The following is a 13526-nucleotide window of genomic DNA, read 5'->3' on the forward strand; positions in this document are numbered from 1 at the left end:
CTTTTCCCCAGCCCTCGCTTCCCCCACCCCTACTTCTCCTGCCTCCTTCTCTTCCCCATCCCACCCCCTTCCTTCCCCACTGCTTCTTTCCCCCTGCCCTGCTTCTCCTATCCCCTTCGCTTCTCGATCCCATGCCCCTTCCCCACTGCTCCACCTCCTCCCCATCCCACCCCTACTTCTTCCCCCCACGCCCACTTCCCCTGTCCCCTTCTCTCCCCCATCCCAGGCCCCTTCCCCACTGCTCCATCTCCTTCCCAAGCTTGGGAGATAGGGGGGAAACTCCCCCCCAGCATGAGCCAGCAGAGCTGAGCGGGTTGGGGCTGGGTTGCTCCACTTCCTGCCGTCCGGTGTGTGCAGGGCAGGTCCGACCCCTGCTGCAGTTCCCCAGAATGCATAGCTCAGGAGAGGGGGGTTGGGGGGGTGAAGGGATGGAGTGGGGGTGGGGCTGAGGTGCAGCAGGGGTGGGAAAAGGCGGCGCAGAGCAGGGGTGAGGGCAGCTTTCGTGGCCGACTCAGTCGGTCAGGGGATCAGGCTGGCTGGGTCCCCTTCTGACTCTGGGCCCAGCACCATGGCGCCACCCCGGTTATGTCCATTGGTCGTAGCTGTAGTGGCATTTTTATGTCTGTTTCATCTTACCCTAACCTGAGCTTTGTCTACACTCCAACTTCTTCCATTGCTAGAAGCAGCAGAACTACACAAATGGAAAATCAGGTATATAAAGTTAGCTAGAGTAAAGAAGATTTAAGAAAGGAAAGCCACCATGAGAAACCTCTCTCAATTTCCCCTGGAAGCTCAAGAAAACTACTTGGTTAGACCTAGAACTCAAATACTACACTTAAGCATGATTTGGTTATACATGGCATACACTTTTTGTTTGAAATTTTTTTGCTTTTTTTGGTATGGAACTGGAAATAAAGCCTGACAATAACAACACTATGTTTTGTTTTCTTAGACCTGAAACATATAAATTTGGTGTTGTTTCAATTCTACAATTGACATCTATTAAATTTATATCCCTGAGGAATTAATATTAAATACTATAATGCAAGATTCATCATGGAGATAAAATTAGTTAATGAAAAATTGACAAATATGAATTTTTGTTCATTATTTCTTTATCAATAGAAAATAGATCATTCACACTTGGTAAAACAACATTAGATATATTTTGAAACCAAATGTCTGTTTGAAAGGCTAAAGAAAATTCAGAATTTCTTTTGTTTTAATAAGAAAACTGAATAGGCCATCTTAGAATTTAACCAAAAGCACATATTAGTATCCCACATATTTTATCTGATGATAAATAAAATTGCATTTTACTGTAAATGTAGTGTTGATTTCTTTTCATTTGTTTGCTGGAAACAAAACTTCAAGGGAATCTTTAGTGATGACTCAATGTCTTGAGGTCCTTGGGGTTTTTTTTGCTTCTGACTGACAAGCTAACATAAACATACCAAGCAAGTTCCACTCTACACTATAAATGTTCCCATGGATATTACTTTTACAAGGCTCATTCAAATGAGTTTTTAGGCTTTTAAAATAATAAACAATTTAAAAACACACTCTAAAGGATTAAACATATGTACTAAAAATTCTTTTTTTTCAGACTAATTAAACTTCATAAAATGTACAAACTTTCATTTTAAAATTAACTTCAGCATTTGCACACACTATAGATCTCTTAGCCATGGTCCACACACTCATACTCAGCGAACCCTTAATTTCACAGCTAACAACAGAGGAAATCTTAATATGGCCACATTCATGTCCTGGGGTAAGCTACCTTTTGCTTGTGGAAACAAAGGCACAGACCCCACCAACAGAAAATGTGCCTGAAGCAGTAGCGGACTCAGCTACAAAAATATAGCACCTGCTCTGCCTGAGCCTTGACAACACCCTGTGCAGGCTGAAAAATGGCACCCAGGCAGGGTGACCAGACAGCAACTGTAAAAAAATTGGAACGGGGGTGGAGGGTAATAGGAGTCTGTAAAAGAAAAAGACCCAAAAATCGGGACTGTCCCTATAAAATCAGGACATCTGGTCAACCTATGTCCAGGAGACATGCTAATTCATCTCTCCTGACCAGCTGCCATTGGGACAGGCTCCTATAGAACCCCAGCTGTAATTTCGCACAGCAGAAGTCCTGTGAAATGGTGGCAAAGGTGGTACTGCCACTGACCTTTCCTGGGGGTTAATTATCCCACTCTGACACAGCTTTCTCTGTAAATATAGGTAGGAAACAAAAGCACCTGCACACCTAACTCTTATTGATTTCAATGGATGTTAGGCACTTAGGTGCATTGAAAATCACACTATTTGTCATAAACAGATAGCTAAGGGTTAATGTTTCTTTTACCTGTAAAGGGTTAACAAAGGGAACCAAACACCTGACCAGAGGACCAATCAGGAGACAAGATTTTTCAAATCTCAAGGGAGGGAAGTTTTGGGTGTGTGTTCTTTGTCTCGTCTCTGTTGCTCTCTAGTCTCTGAGGAGATCACTCTATCTCCAGGATTTCTAATCTTCTGTTTCCAAGTTGTAAGTACAAAGGTAGAAAGATGATAGGCTTATATTGTTTTTTGTTTTACATGTGTGTGGTTTGGGTGGGATATTTTAAATTGTATTTCTTTTTGGAAAGCTGTTTATTCATTTTTTTCTTTTTAAGCCAATAACCCCGTATATTGTCACCCTTGTACAGAGACCATCTTTTTATATCTTTTTCTTTCTTTTATATAAAGCTTTCTTTTCAAACTTGTTGATTTTTTCTAGTTTGGGCTCAGGAGATTGAGTCTGCAGTGCTCAACCGGGAATTAGGTGAGAATTGAAACAGGTGATCTTCCAGGGTCTCATCCAGAAGGAGGAAAGTAACGAGGAGACAAGGGGAGGGGGTTATTTCCCTTTGTTGTGAGACTCAGAGCATCTGAGTCTTGGGGTTCCCCCAGGGAAGGTTTTGGGGAGACCAGAGTAAGCCAGACACTGGAATTCCTGGCTGGTGGCAGCGCTATCAGATCTAAGCTGGTAATGGTTTCATGCTAGCATCTCATTTTCTGAACTCTAAGGTTCAGATCTGAGTAGGAAAGCTATGACAGTATCTAACTGCATCTTTAGACACCTAAATTCCTCTAAATATCTGGCCCAGTCACAAACAGTATGTGTCACCATCTTACCCATATGGAAATGTAAAACTGCAGGGCAGCAAAATAAAATCTACAATAAGCCTCCTCAAATTTTCCTGTTACATGCACTCATGGAAAAGAAAATCCTGAGAAACAAATAGTATGCAGTGAACAAATACTACATCCATCAATTTACTAAGGATTAATTATAAATGACATTAAAATATTATTTGGAGTTTATTAAAAATTAGTTAAGTAAGAGAATCGGCCACAAAGAGATGGTAAAAACCATCAGGAAAAATAAGATACTTCTATCCATACTTCCGCAAAGTTGATTGTGATAATTAACACACAAGTCCTCGGAGTTTTAATTTCTTAACTCTTGTCAAACTTGAATCTGTGAAATGATTGCGTTGTAAGCCTGAAATTCCTGCTGTTTACATCTGAATGGTTATCAAATCTAAACTGGGTCAATGTTAAATTACTAATCTGGTAATTTCTGGTCAACTATAGGAATTCTCTTACCCTCTGGGAACCTCTCTCCTTAACAATAATGTTTCACAAGATTCCAGGCTGCCAGAGTTGCGTCACTGAGTCTGTGGGTGAATAAAATATCAGACCTATGGCCATTTTCACTAGTTTAGACAAAACATCAGACTTCTTTGAGTTATAAAGAGTTAATATTAGTTATTGAAATTACAGCTGACACAAAATGTTCCCACCAGAGACACCTGAGTCATGGGTCTTGCTACCCTTTTTATATTTGCCTCCATTTATTTTTCAAATTGTAAAATACTATACAATGTACAGAGATAGCAAGCCTTAAGGTAAAACTTTGACCAATGGCTTGCTGAATCACAATGGGGAAAATAGAGCAGCTGAAACCACCGAAATATTTGACATTTCCAGATTCTTAAGTTATTAAAAAGTATTTCTGTATTCTTCAGTTATTTTATGGATTTAGTCAATGACTAAATGAGTCAGGAATTAAATTCCCTGTCTCATGTATCTTGGGTTGCAGCAGGTGCTTGGCTTGGCATATTAGTGAAGTAGTATCACTGTATTACTGACAGAGTGATATGCACCTGTAGAAAAAGGAAAAATAAAACAGTTAAAGCATAATTTGTATGCTTAATTGTATTTTCCTGAACAACAAACAAGTCTCCATAACAAGCAGGCTGTTAGTCACTAGTTGTACCACTATAGTTAATGAGTTGCACTTTTCACTGGAAATCATATTTTAGGATTCAGTCTTTTAGGAATTATAAACTGTTTTAATAATTGATAAAAAGATAACATACGTGTACAAATTGTAAAAATTAAAAAAAATTAAACTTTATCATCTTGAAGAAAGAGCTCTGGCATGGGTAAATAATTTGTTCCATATGGGGTAAATTTATCTCATGTTACAGTTAAAAACAAGCTTTCAAGTATTTATCCCACTTGAGTAGATAGTTTATTAACTTCTGTAGTTTTGTAATGTAAGAGCTTGTCTACAAGGTATGTTGACTACAGGTTAAACTCTGCCTGCCATGGTACAGGTAAGATGGAGTGAGTTGCTATATTCCTTGAAGTTTTGTCTTTTTCACTGCTTACCACTTCTAGATGGGAAGGTTAATATTCGTTAGGACAGAAAAGTCATTCCTTGCAAGTGCACGTCAAATATAACACCTAAAATATAAGAAGTGGTCATTGCTGTGACCACTAGGACAGAAGTAAAACAGGATTTACATCATGGCTGTAAATGAAATGTTCCTGATTGTTACCAAAAATGTAGGTCAGGGAAGGGAATCACAAGGAATTATGGCAACAAAGGGGCAGGACTATGAGCAAGAATTCCAACATGCTCTCCCTCCCAGCAGCCAGGAACTCTTCCTGGTCTATTCTATGTTACCACTCAAATCCCCTAGATAAAGCCAACTCTCTTGTGACAGATGCTTGTTTAATAATGACATTTTACCAGTAGTACATTCAGGTCTCTAATGTATCTATAAACAAACTCTTTATAAATACACCTCTACCTCAATATAACGCAACGCGATATAATATGAATTTGGATATAACGTGGTAAAGCAGTGCTCCGGGGGGCAGGGCTGCAACTTCAATATAATGCGGTTTCACTTATAACGCGGTAAGATTTTTTGGCTCCCGAGGACAGCGTTGTATCGAGGTAGAGGTGTAGTATAAAACTAGTAACTTTCTTGTTTATGGTTAATATTTTGAGAATTAAACAAACATGCATCCCTCCATCAAAGTCAGTTTTGATCTATTCAACTTTGAAATGGTGATTTTATAATAAGATACATGCTTAAATTGCGGCAAGGTTTAGGTTGAACATTAGGAAACACTTCCTAATTATCAGGGCAGTCAAGCACAGGAATAAATTGCCTAGGAAGGCAGAATCTCCATCACTGGAGATTTTTAAGAGAAGGTTAGACAAACACCTGTAAGAGATAGTCTACATAATACTTAGTCCTGTCATGAATGCAGGGGACTAGAGTACAAGACCTCTCAAGGTCTCATCTAGTTCTCATCCTGCTCTCACGAATATTACAGAAGAAACTTAGAATTACCTAGACAATCCATATTTTCCCATCTAAGAACGAATAGTATCAGTTTATGCTTAAGAAAGCATTTGCATATGTCATGAAGCGGAGAAACTGCTCTCCGACATGGAAGGGGCTAAAGAGAGCCTTTGGGTCCAGTCAGCCCTGACTCAACATACTTGCAGCCAATGCCTGGCCTGGAAGGGGACGAAAAAGAGAAACTGACTCAGTTCAGGGCTGATTGTCAAAGAGGCAGGAGCTAGCTGCCTCCCTACCAGAGGGGAAAGATCACTAGCCTGCCAGTGAAGGCAGTCAACAGGAAATAAGTACCATCTCCCTGGCTAAAGGAGATTATGGAGGAGACTTAGGAGCAACGGGCTTAAGAGATAACTTGGTAACTGTAGCACAGAGATCTTGTTGGGTTCCAACCCTGCCAAACTTACAGCTGCCCTACCCAGAATGAACCTGGGACCACAGCAGGATACCACCCAAGGTGCATAAGGGGGCACTGCAAGAGACAAGCCATCCCAGCAACTTGGGTTATAGGGGTTATGCCCCAAACTGAAGGAACAGCAGTAGGAAGGAGCACAGGACAGTGGACGTAGACTCCCTGCAAGGATATCCATAATTCAGGGGTTGATTCGTACAAGCCACGGACTAAGACCAGCTGGAGTGGAAGGGACCAGGTTCTACTACCCCAAAGACTCAGGCACCTCAAACAGAGAAGCAAGGGACCGGAAGTCACACATTCCAACCAACAGGCCACCCGGCCCCCCCTGGACCCTGGTACAATACAGTACCTACATAAAATCGCTAATGTATTTTTCAATTAAATGTACTAATATATACATGTTTAAAATTAAGGTCCAAAAATTTTTAATCACCACAGCATGTTTTAAACATGGATAACAGAATTTTTCCCATGTTACATATAAACATTTTGACAAAAGACCTGCTAACTTTCAGTAACAAATAAGTTTCTTGTTCATCTGATAGAGACTGAAATGTATCTTGAGCGTATATCCAGAATTATGACAACTTTTTAAAGGTTCTTTAACTCATATCTCATTATCTGCTATTCTATTATATACGAATATTTGTCAACATACAGTACTATCAATACAGTGCCATACAATATATCCTTCCTTACCGCCTTTTATACAGCATATCCTAAAGCATTTCGCAATCCCTAAAAACAACCCAAAAGATAACTCCCTGTTGAACTAGATAAAGCACACAAAATGAATGTTTCGCTAAACAAATGAACGTACTGCTTCAAAACAATTAACTACTCCCTTCAATCTTTGCCCAATATAATGCTATTTTGATCACTATCTGCAGTTATCAAGATCTAGATAGCTACTACAGAACAAGGTTTAAACTTAAATGTACTTTTTGTTACTGAAAACTAGTAACTAGATGATTTTAGGTTTCCATATTTAGATATGGAAACTACTTTTCAAGAAACTTTCAAATAAATGTATATAATTCTGTTTTTGTGAACATTTTCTAGTCCTATTTATGGCACTGCTACTGTTGTACTATCATTATACTTACACTCTCCAGCTCCTCCTCTTATCCCATTTCAATCCATTCACTAATCAGTGCTTTATTTTCCTTCTTTTGCACTCAGCTTCATGCCTTCTTACTCAAGGCTGCTTATATCTGGGGCTTCCTTTCTGTCTCTATCCCATTATAACTTCTCCCTTTTCTCTCTGCAAGTTCCTCCTCAAAACAGACTTCTTCAAGGAAGGTTTATAAGCACTCTTCTTTTACTATAATAATAATAATAATAAATGAAACTCTCAAGACCTCCACATAGTCACCTAAACTGCAAGTTCTTATTGCTGACACTCCGCTAGCCCTATTCCACACACTGTTTACCACCTATTCTAATCCGCCCCCCATCCATTTTAGGGCTTTAATTTATAATCTGACTTCCATGAGCAGACAATTGTACTCATGCATAGTCTCATTAACTTTAATGGGATTTCATGCAGGCTCAAGGATCCAATCACACTGATCAGATTGCAGAAGTGAGGCCTTGAATTGTAAACTCTTCTAAGCAGGAACTATACCATTATTCATCTGTAAAGAGAAGGAGGATGATCTTCTGGTTACGGAATTGGATTGGGACTCAAGAGATCTTGATTCTGTTCCCGAATTTGTCATGGACTCTCCTGAGTGACTCTGGGCAAGTAGCAATTTCTATTGTTTCAATCCCCCAACTGAGAAAAACACTTCCCTTTCTTATAGGGGTACACTAATGCATCTGAGATGCTCAGATACAACAGAGATGAGGGCACAGAAAAAACAGTAAATAATGAACCATAAACACTTATAGCATAATACTGTGTAAAATAATAACGAAAACAAAAATTATTAGATCTAGTATAGACTTGTCTAAAATAATGAGTCCATTCAATTCATAAAAGGAGCTATTATCTAAATATTTGACATTATAGTACAAAGAAACATTTGACTTCTTGATAACTATGGCATAAACTTTAATTATTGGGATGGTGACTGGAACATTTCTAAAGAGAAACAAATATTCATGTTTCTTTTGTAATATGGAATATTTCAGTTTATAAGCATTTTTGCCTTCTCACCAAACTGACAGATAGCCACTTCGACACAGACTGAATAGAACAGGAAAGCCTCTGCAAGTGTACAGTACTTTCATCTATCTCTGCCAGTTCCACAGAGGGGAATATAAAGTATGGTACACAGTGCAGCATTCTATAATACAAAGATTTTCTGTACTTAATATAGTTGTGTAAAGGTTCAAAATAATAAAATGTTCCTTTATTACCTTTAAGCATCATCCTTCCAGTTGACCCTCCAAAGATGTTTAGAAGACCATTTCTTGCTCCCAGTAATGTAGTTGCTTCTAGTAGAGCACCAGTGATAAAGTTAGAGAGTGACGTCCTTTGTAAAGTGGCACGGTATTCAGAGCAAGCACTTTCTACACAGGGTTTTACAAAAGAGACATTTTTGCATCCGCAATCTGCATTTAGTGTTGGAAGCTCTCTCAGAGGATAGAGAGAATATTCAAAAGTATCTTCTGCCGCCTCTTCCTCCTTCACTGCATTGTAGATCTGTGAAGAACATAAAAGCATGAAGTGTTAGTTCAATTGCTGACGATAATAAATTGAACCTCTCGAAAAAACATCAGCATGCAAAAGTTCAGTGGGCTCAAAGAGCAAACACTCTACTAGCTAGAACTGTGTATTTATGTATTAAACTGGAAAATTCTAAGAATCCAAATCTGATTTGCGAAGATTTTGAGTGTGGATCTTAAACTAGCTATTTAAATAAGGCTGTTTCCTAATAGGATGCTTAAAAACTACTACTTTAGAGTGTCCCAATCCAAACAGGCATTACTGTTCATCATATTATTAAAATATGCCATGAAGAGAAACTTAGCCAACATTTAAATTAATAATTATTAACACTATTATATGACTAGATTTTTTTTGAGTAATGAATAATGTCCTATTGATTTCAATGGCAATAAAAACAGTTTCATTAAGAGGGTTTTTTTGGTTTAAGGATTTTTTTTAATCCATAAGAACAATCTTTCAAAATGTTCTGGTGTCATGCTCATTACCTACATCCAGCATATGCCTAGATTATCTTCCTAATATTGGTTTAGTTCTCTTTTTCCAATACTCATGCTCAGATACTAAGTTAATTCTATGGTTTACCAACCAAGTAATTTTTGTTTACTTTAAAAAAGCCTAATGACCAAAGCAAAAAGCTTCCAGAAATCTCTCTCATGTAATATACAAAGAAACACTTGATTTTTCACATTCTTATATGGCTAAATTGTCGATTAATGTTGATAATCTTTTTAAAGGTTTATTTTTTGAAATTAAATAATGTGAATTAGCGAACCAAAAATTAATGTAGCAAAAGGTCATCTAAATAGTTACCAGTATGGATACTGAGATAGCTTACAAAAGGCCTGTTCCAAAAATAGAGAGCAGTGCAAGCAATTTACACCTTTGGAGTTAAATCATTATTCTCACTTCACTCAATAAATCTACTCTACCTGAAATAATTACTTCTGAATTTAACATTTAAGTAGTTTTAAAATCAACAAGTTAATCTTTCTAATGCTGTAGATTAAGGACAGAATTTTACTAGGTGAGAAACTGACTGTATTTGCTTTGATTTTTAAAATTATTTTATTAACTCTTGGGTTTCCTTTCTCTTCACCCTCACAGCAAAGTTCACTGCTACAGTATTTCCAGAGATGGTGACATGAAAGCAAAGAGAACACATTAAGAAAGGGGAAATCTAGATAAGGAGCAGCAGAAGATAGGCTATGCAGGATGAACTGTGAGGGAAAGTATCAACAAAATGTACAAACACAAACGTTTGTCTATAAATATGGCATCGAAGGTTGTACTAATGTTACTAGAATATTTTTTATAAATGCAATGGATTTTGCCTGACACACTATGTATGACAACAAGACAAAATTCTGCTGCATTCTGAAATCAGAACAGAAGTGCATTTGAAGGGAGATTTTCAAAGTTACAGATGGTAGTTATGCACCTAACTTTAATGAAAGTCCATGGGAGCGGTAAGCACTTATTTGTCATTGTACCATGAACAAATCTTCCTCCTACAAAAGACTCGATCTCCATAACACTCTTAGTCCTAATTGAACACATGAGAGAGTCCTGAGCCCAGACCACCTTGTAAAGGTGCATAGTACTGTGATATCTGGACTCAGACCATTAGTTCAGCCCTTCAATAACTTTGTAGTGTGATTCCATCAGATCTTGCTAGCTAATCAGTATAAGGCTGGTTCATTGCTTAAATATGAGACTACCAAAAAACCCTAAGTGGTAGAGAGTGGTGCTTGCGATTCAGGCACTTTTCTTTAACCAATGCCCTAGAGATACCATCTTCCGGATAAGATGCAAAACTCTGACTCTTTGTTCCATTAAAGATCCCTTTTATATTCGATCTGGGAGTGTTAGCCATGGTGTTATGGCCAAAGTCCAACTTATGTATGTATTTCTTTTTACTACAAAATTTTCCCATCCAGGGGTAAACGTACAATCTTTATAAAACCAATATAAAATGGAGTCCAAGGTCCCAAAATAAGGACTCTCCCAAACCACCACAGCTTAGACTATAAAGTTGTACCAGCCAATTACTCATTACCCCTCCTAAAACATATAAAACAGATGAGCCTTGCAGCACAACCTGAAGGTTAACAAATGCAGACTCTGGAACACCAACAGAAGCAAATTCCAGTGTCAAGGATCTCTCACTGAAAACACTCTACATTTAGTCTCATCACCAATTAAAGAGAGCAATGTTAGTTCAGTCATGTTGTCCTTGTTCTCCAACACCAGCTTTCATTTTGATCAGACTGGAGACAATCTGGTCAGTTCAAGGACCTCATCCCTGGATCTTCCTCACCAAAGTCTTCTATCTGCAGGTTTTGGTGTAAGGCTATCAGTTCATGCTTGTCCACTTTGCCTTCCTTATTCACAAGCACTTTCTATTTAGGGTTTGGGGTTTTTTTTTAATTCATTGACTATGTTATCATCGACAAAATGGCTGCTTCTCTCAGATATATTGGGCTGAATTCTATTTGTTCTTTTAACTTTCATATAATTAATTATAATGATATATAAATATAAATTCATAAAACACTTTGTAATTTTCAGAAGTGACAAAGAGTCTTGTGGCACCTTATAGACTAATAGATGTATTGGAGCATGAGCTTTGACGAAGTGGGCATTCCCCCATGAAAGTTCATGCTCCAATACATCTGTTAGTCTATAAAGTGCCACAGGACTCTTTGTTGCTTTTTACAAATCCAAACTAACACGGCTACCCCTCTGATATTTGTAATTTTCAAGTGAAAGGTGCTATAGACATGCACAGTAATGTGATGGTAGCACAAACACTACTAGTTGCTTAACACACACATTTAAAATTAGAATTTAACTTGAAATTACAGAAAAATTCTATCTATAAATGTGTGCATTAGGCTTCAATTTACTTCACTGACAAACTCCACTCCATTTTGCCCTTTCTATATTATATCAGTGGGAGATAAACAGCAACCATTAGTGGTTTACTTTCATTTGTTTTACCATACAGCAATATGAACACCATTTTACTACAGTACTACTAGACTCCATCTATAGTTAAAGGCACGGTTATAATGTGCTTAAAACTCTAAACATAATTTGAACAGATGCATAAAAAGATATAAATTAATATGGTGATATTTTTGATACCTTCTACCAATTCTGCAGTTTTAATTCAGGCAAAACACTCATTGAAAGCAACTGATGTTTTGTTTGAGCTAGTGTGGAAGAATTTGGCCCCCAATTAATATATTGGTGTTCATTTTGAGCCATAATATTTGGGACTCAGAATGCAATGTTTATTAAAATACATATTTTAATCTTAAAATTAGTATTTGTTTATTACCAGTACAACATCTTTGGGGAAGCAATTTCAATTTTATTTAGTCTGTGATATAATAATAGTAAATTATGTAACTGATCATTTAAAATCACATTTAGTAATGCAATTCAATTACTCCTGGACAGAAAACTCTCAGACTTGTTAATACAGAATATAAACCACAAATGATCTCCATGGATTTAATCTTTTCCAAGGTGAGTCACTTTTGAAGCTCTTAATTTTATTAGAAATACAGCATCTGTGACTCATAAGCCAATGTTGAGGCAACCTGACTGACCTCTAAGGGCTCTTCCTTTCTAAAATTAGAAAACAATGAATGAGGTCTTTAGGCATTTGATGTCAACAGGATGAATCAAACTTAGCCTATTACTAGATAACAAATATAGATTTCTTAACTCCAATGAGAATTTGATTGTGGCATTAATGTAATAGTATACTGAAATAAAGGCATGAGACCGTGTCACTTTTCCATAATTAATATTATTTTTCAGCTTGTTTCTTAACTTTTTCTAACATTCTACGTAAAGCTTTAAGGTTTTAATTGTGGCACTTTATTTTATTTTTTTAGAATACAACTGTTTTCTGAATTCTACACAAATATAGAATCATAGAAGATTAGGATTAGAAGAGACCTCAGGAGGTCATCTAGTCCCACCCCCTGCTCAAAGCAGGAGGTTGGACTATATAGGCATGAAACTAGTTAGTCAGTTCAAGAAAAGCAAGAATGAACTCTAAGCAAGAACACAGTCCTAATTTTTACCAAGCAAGAAAAGGTGCTCTCAGAGGAGGTACTTCCCGGTAAACAACTGCAGGGAAAAATGGGGTGATTGTACGCCACACATTTCAAAATGGTGTAGCAAGAAATGCTGAACGCTGAGCCCATGGAGACATCTCTCTCTCTCTCCATGCTGTTCAGGAGAAAAGAGAGTTCCTCCTCCATTGTATTCTACACCATACCACATAGGCCTATACATATTACTTTTAAAAAACTTTATGAAAAGAATGTTAAAGTTGCAAAGTCAAGCTCACAAAAGTTAGAAAATGCCAGAATGTTGCCCATGCCACCTCAATCCAGCCTCCTTATATATATGCATGATGATACAGTCTTTAATTACATGATCAAATACTACTTTTTCCACAGGACCTCTGCCTCATTTAGCGCATGGAATGGAGTGTGCTCACTGAATGGTTACTGTAGATATGTAATTATTTCAATCCTCATAATTTAATATTGGCCCCATGCATTATTTACTGCATATCATCCAAGCCCTGCACTGAAAACAGAACTATTACTTTCCTCAAGGGTTTTTCCTATAGTGATCTCATATATCTTAGCTCTTTAAAAACATTAATGAATTTATCTTCAAACATCCCTGTGAGGTGTAGTAGTGGTATTAT

The 13526-nt window shown here is 37.5% G+C and overlaps 1 protein-coding gene across 5 annotated transcripts in view; it reads right to left on the bottom strand.

Annotated features, from left to right (window-relative positions):
- PLCE1 (phospholipase C epsilon 1) overlaps window positions 1–13526 on the bottom strand; it is a 288806-nt gene that overhangs the window by 156119 nt on the left and 119161 nt on the right. For all 5 annotated transcript variants that reach the window (XM_075072693.1, XM_032793107.2, XM_032793106.2 and 2 more), the window contains exon 2: window positions 8476–8761. In XM_075072693.1, coding sequence (XP_074928794.1) covers window positions 8476–8761 — 286 coding nt within the window. The remainder of the gene's footprint in view (window positions 1–8475; window positions 8762–13526) is intronic.

Source organism: Chelonoidis abingdonii, chromosome 15, assembly GCF_003597395.2.
Source record: "Chelonoidis abingdonii isolate Lonesome George chromosome 15, CheloAbing_2.0, whole genome shotgun sequence".
NCBI classification, from domain to species: Eukaryota; Metazoa; Chordata; order Testudines; family Testudinidae; genus Chelonoidis; species Chelonoidis abingdonii.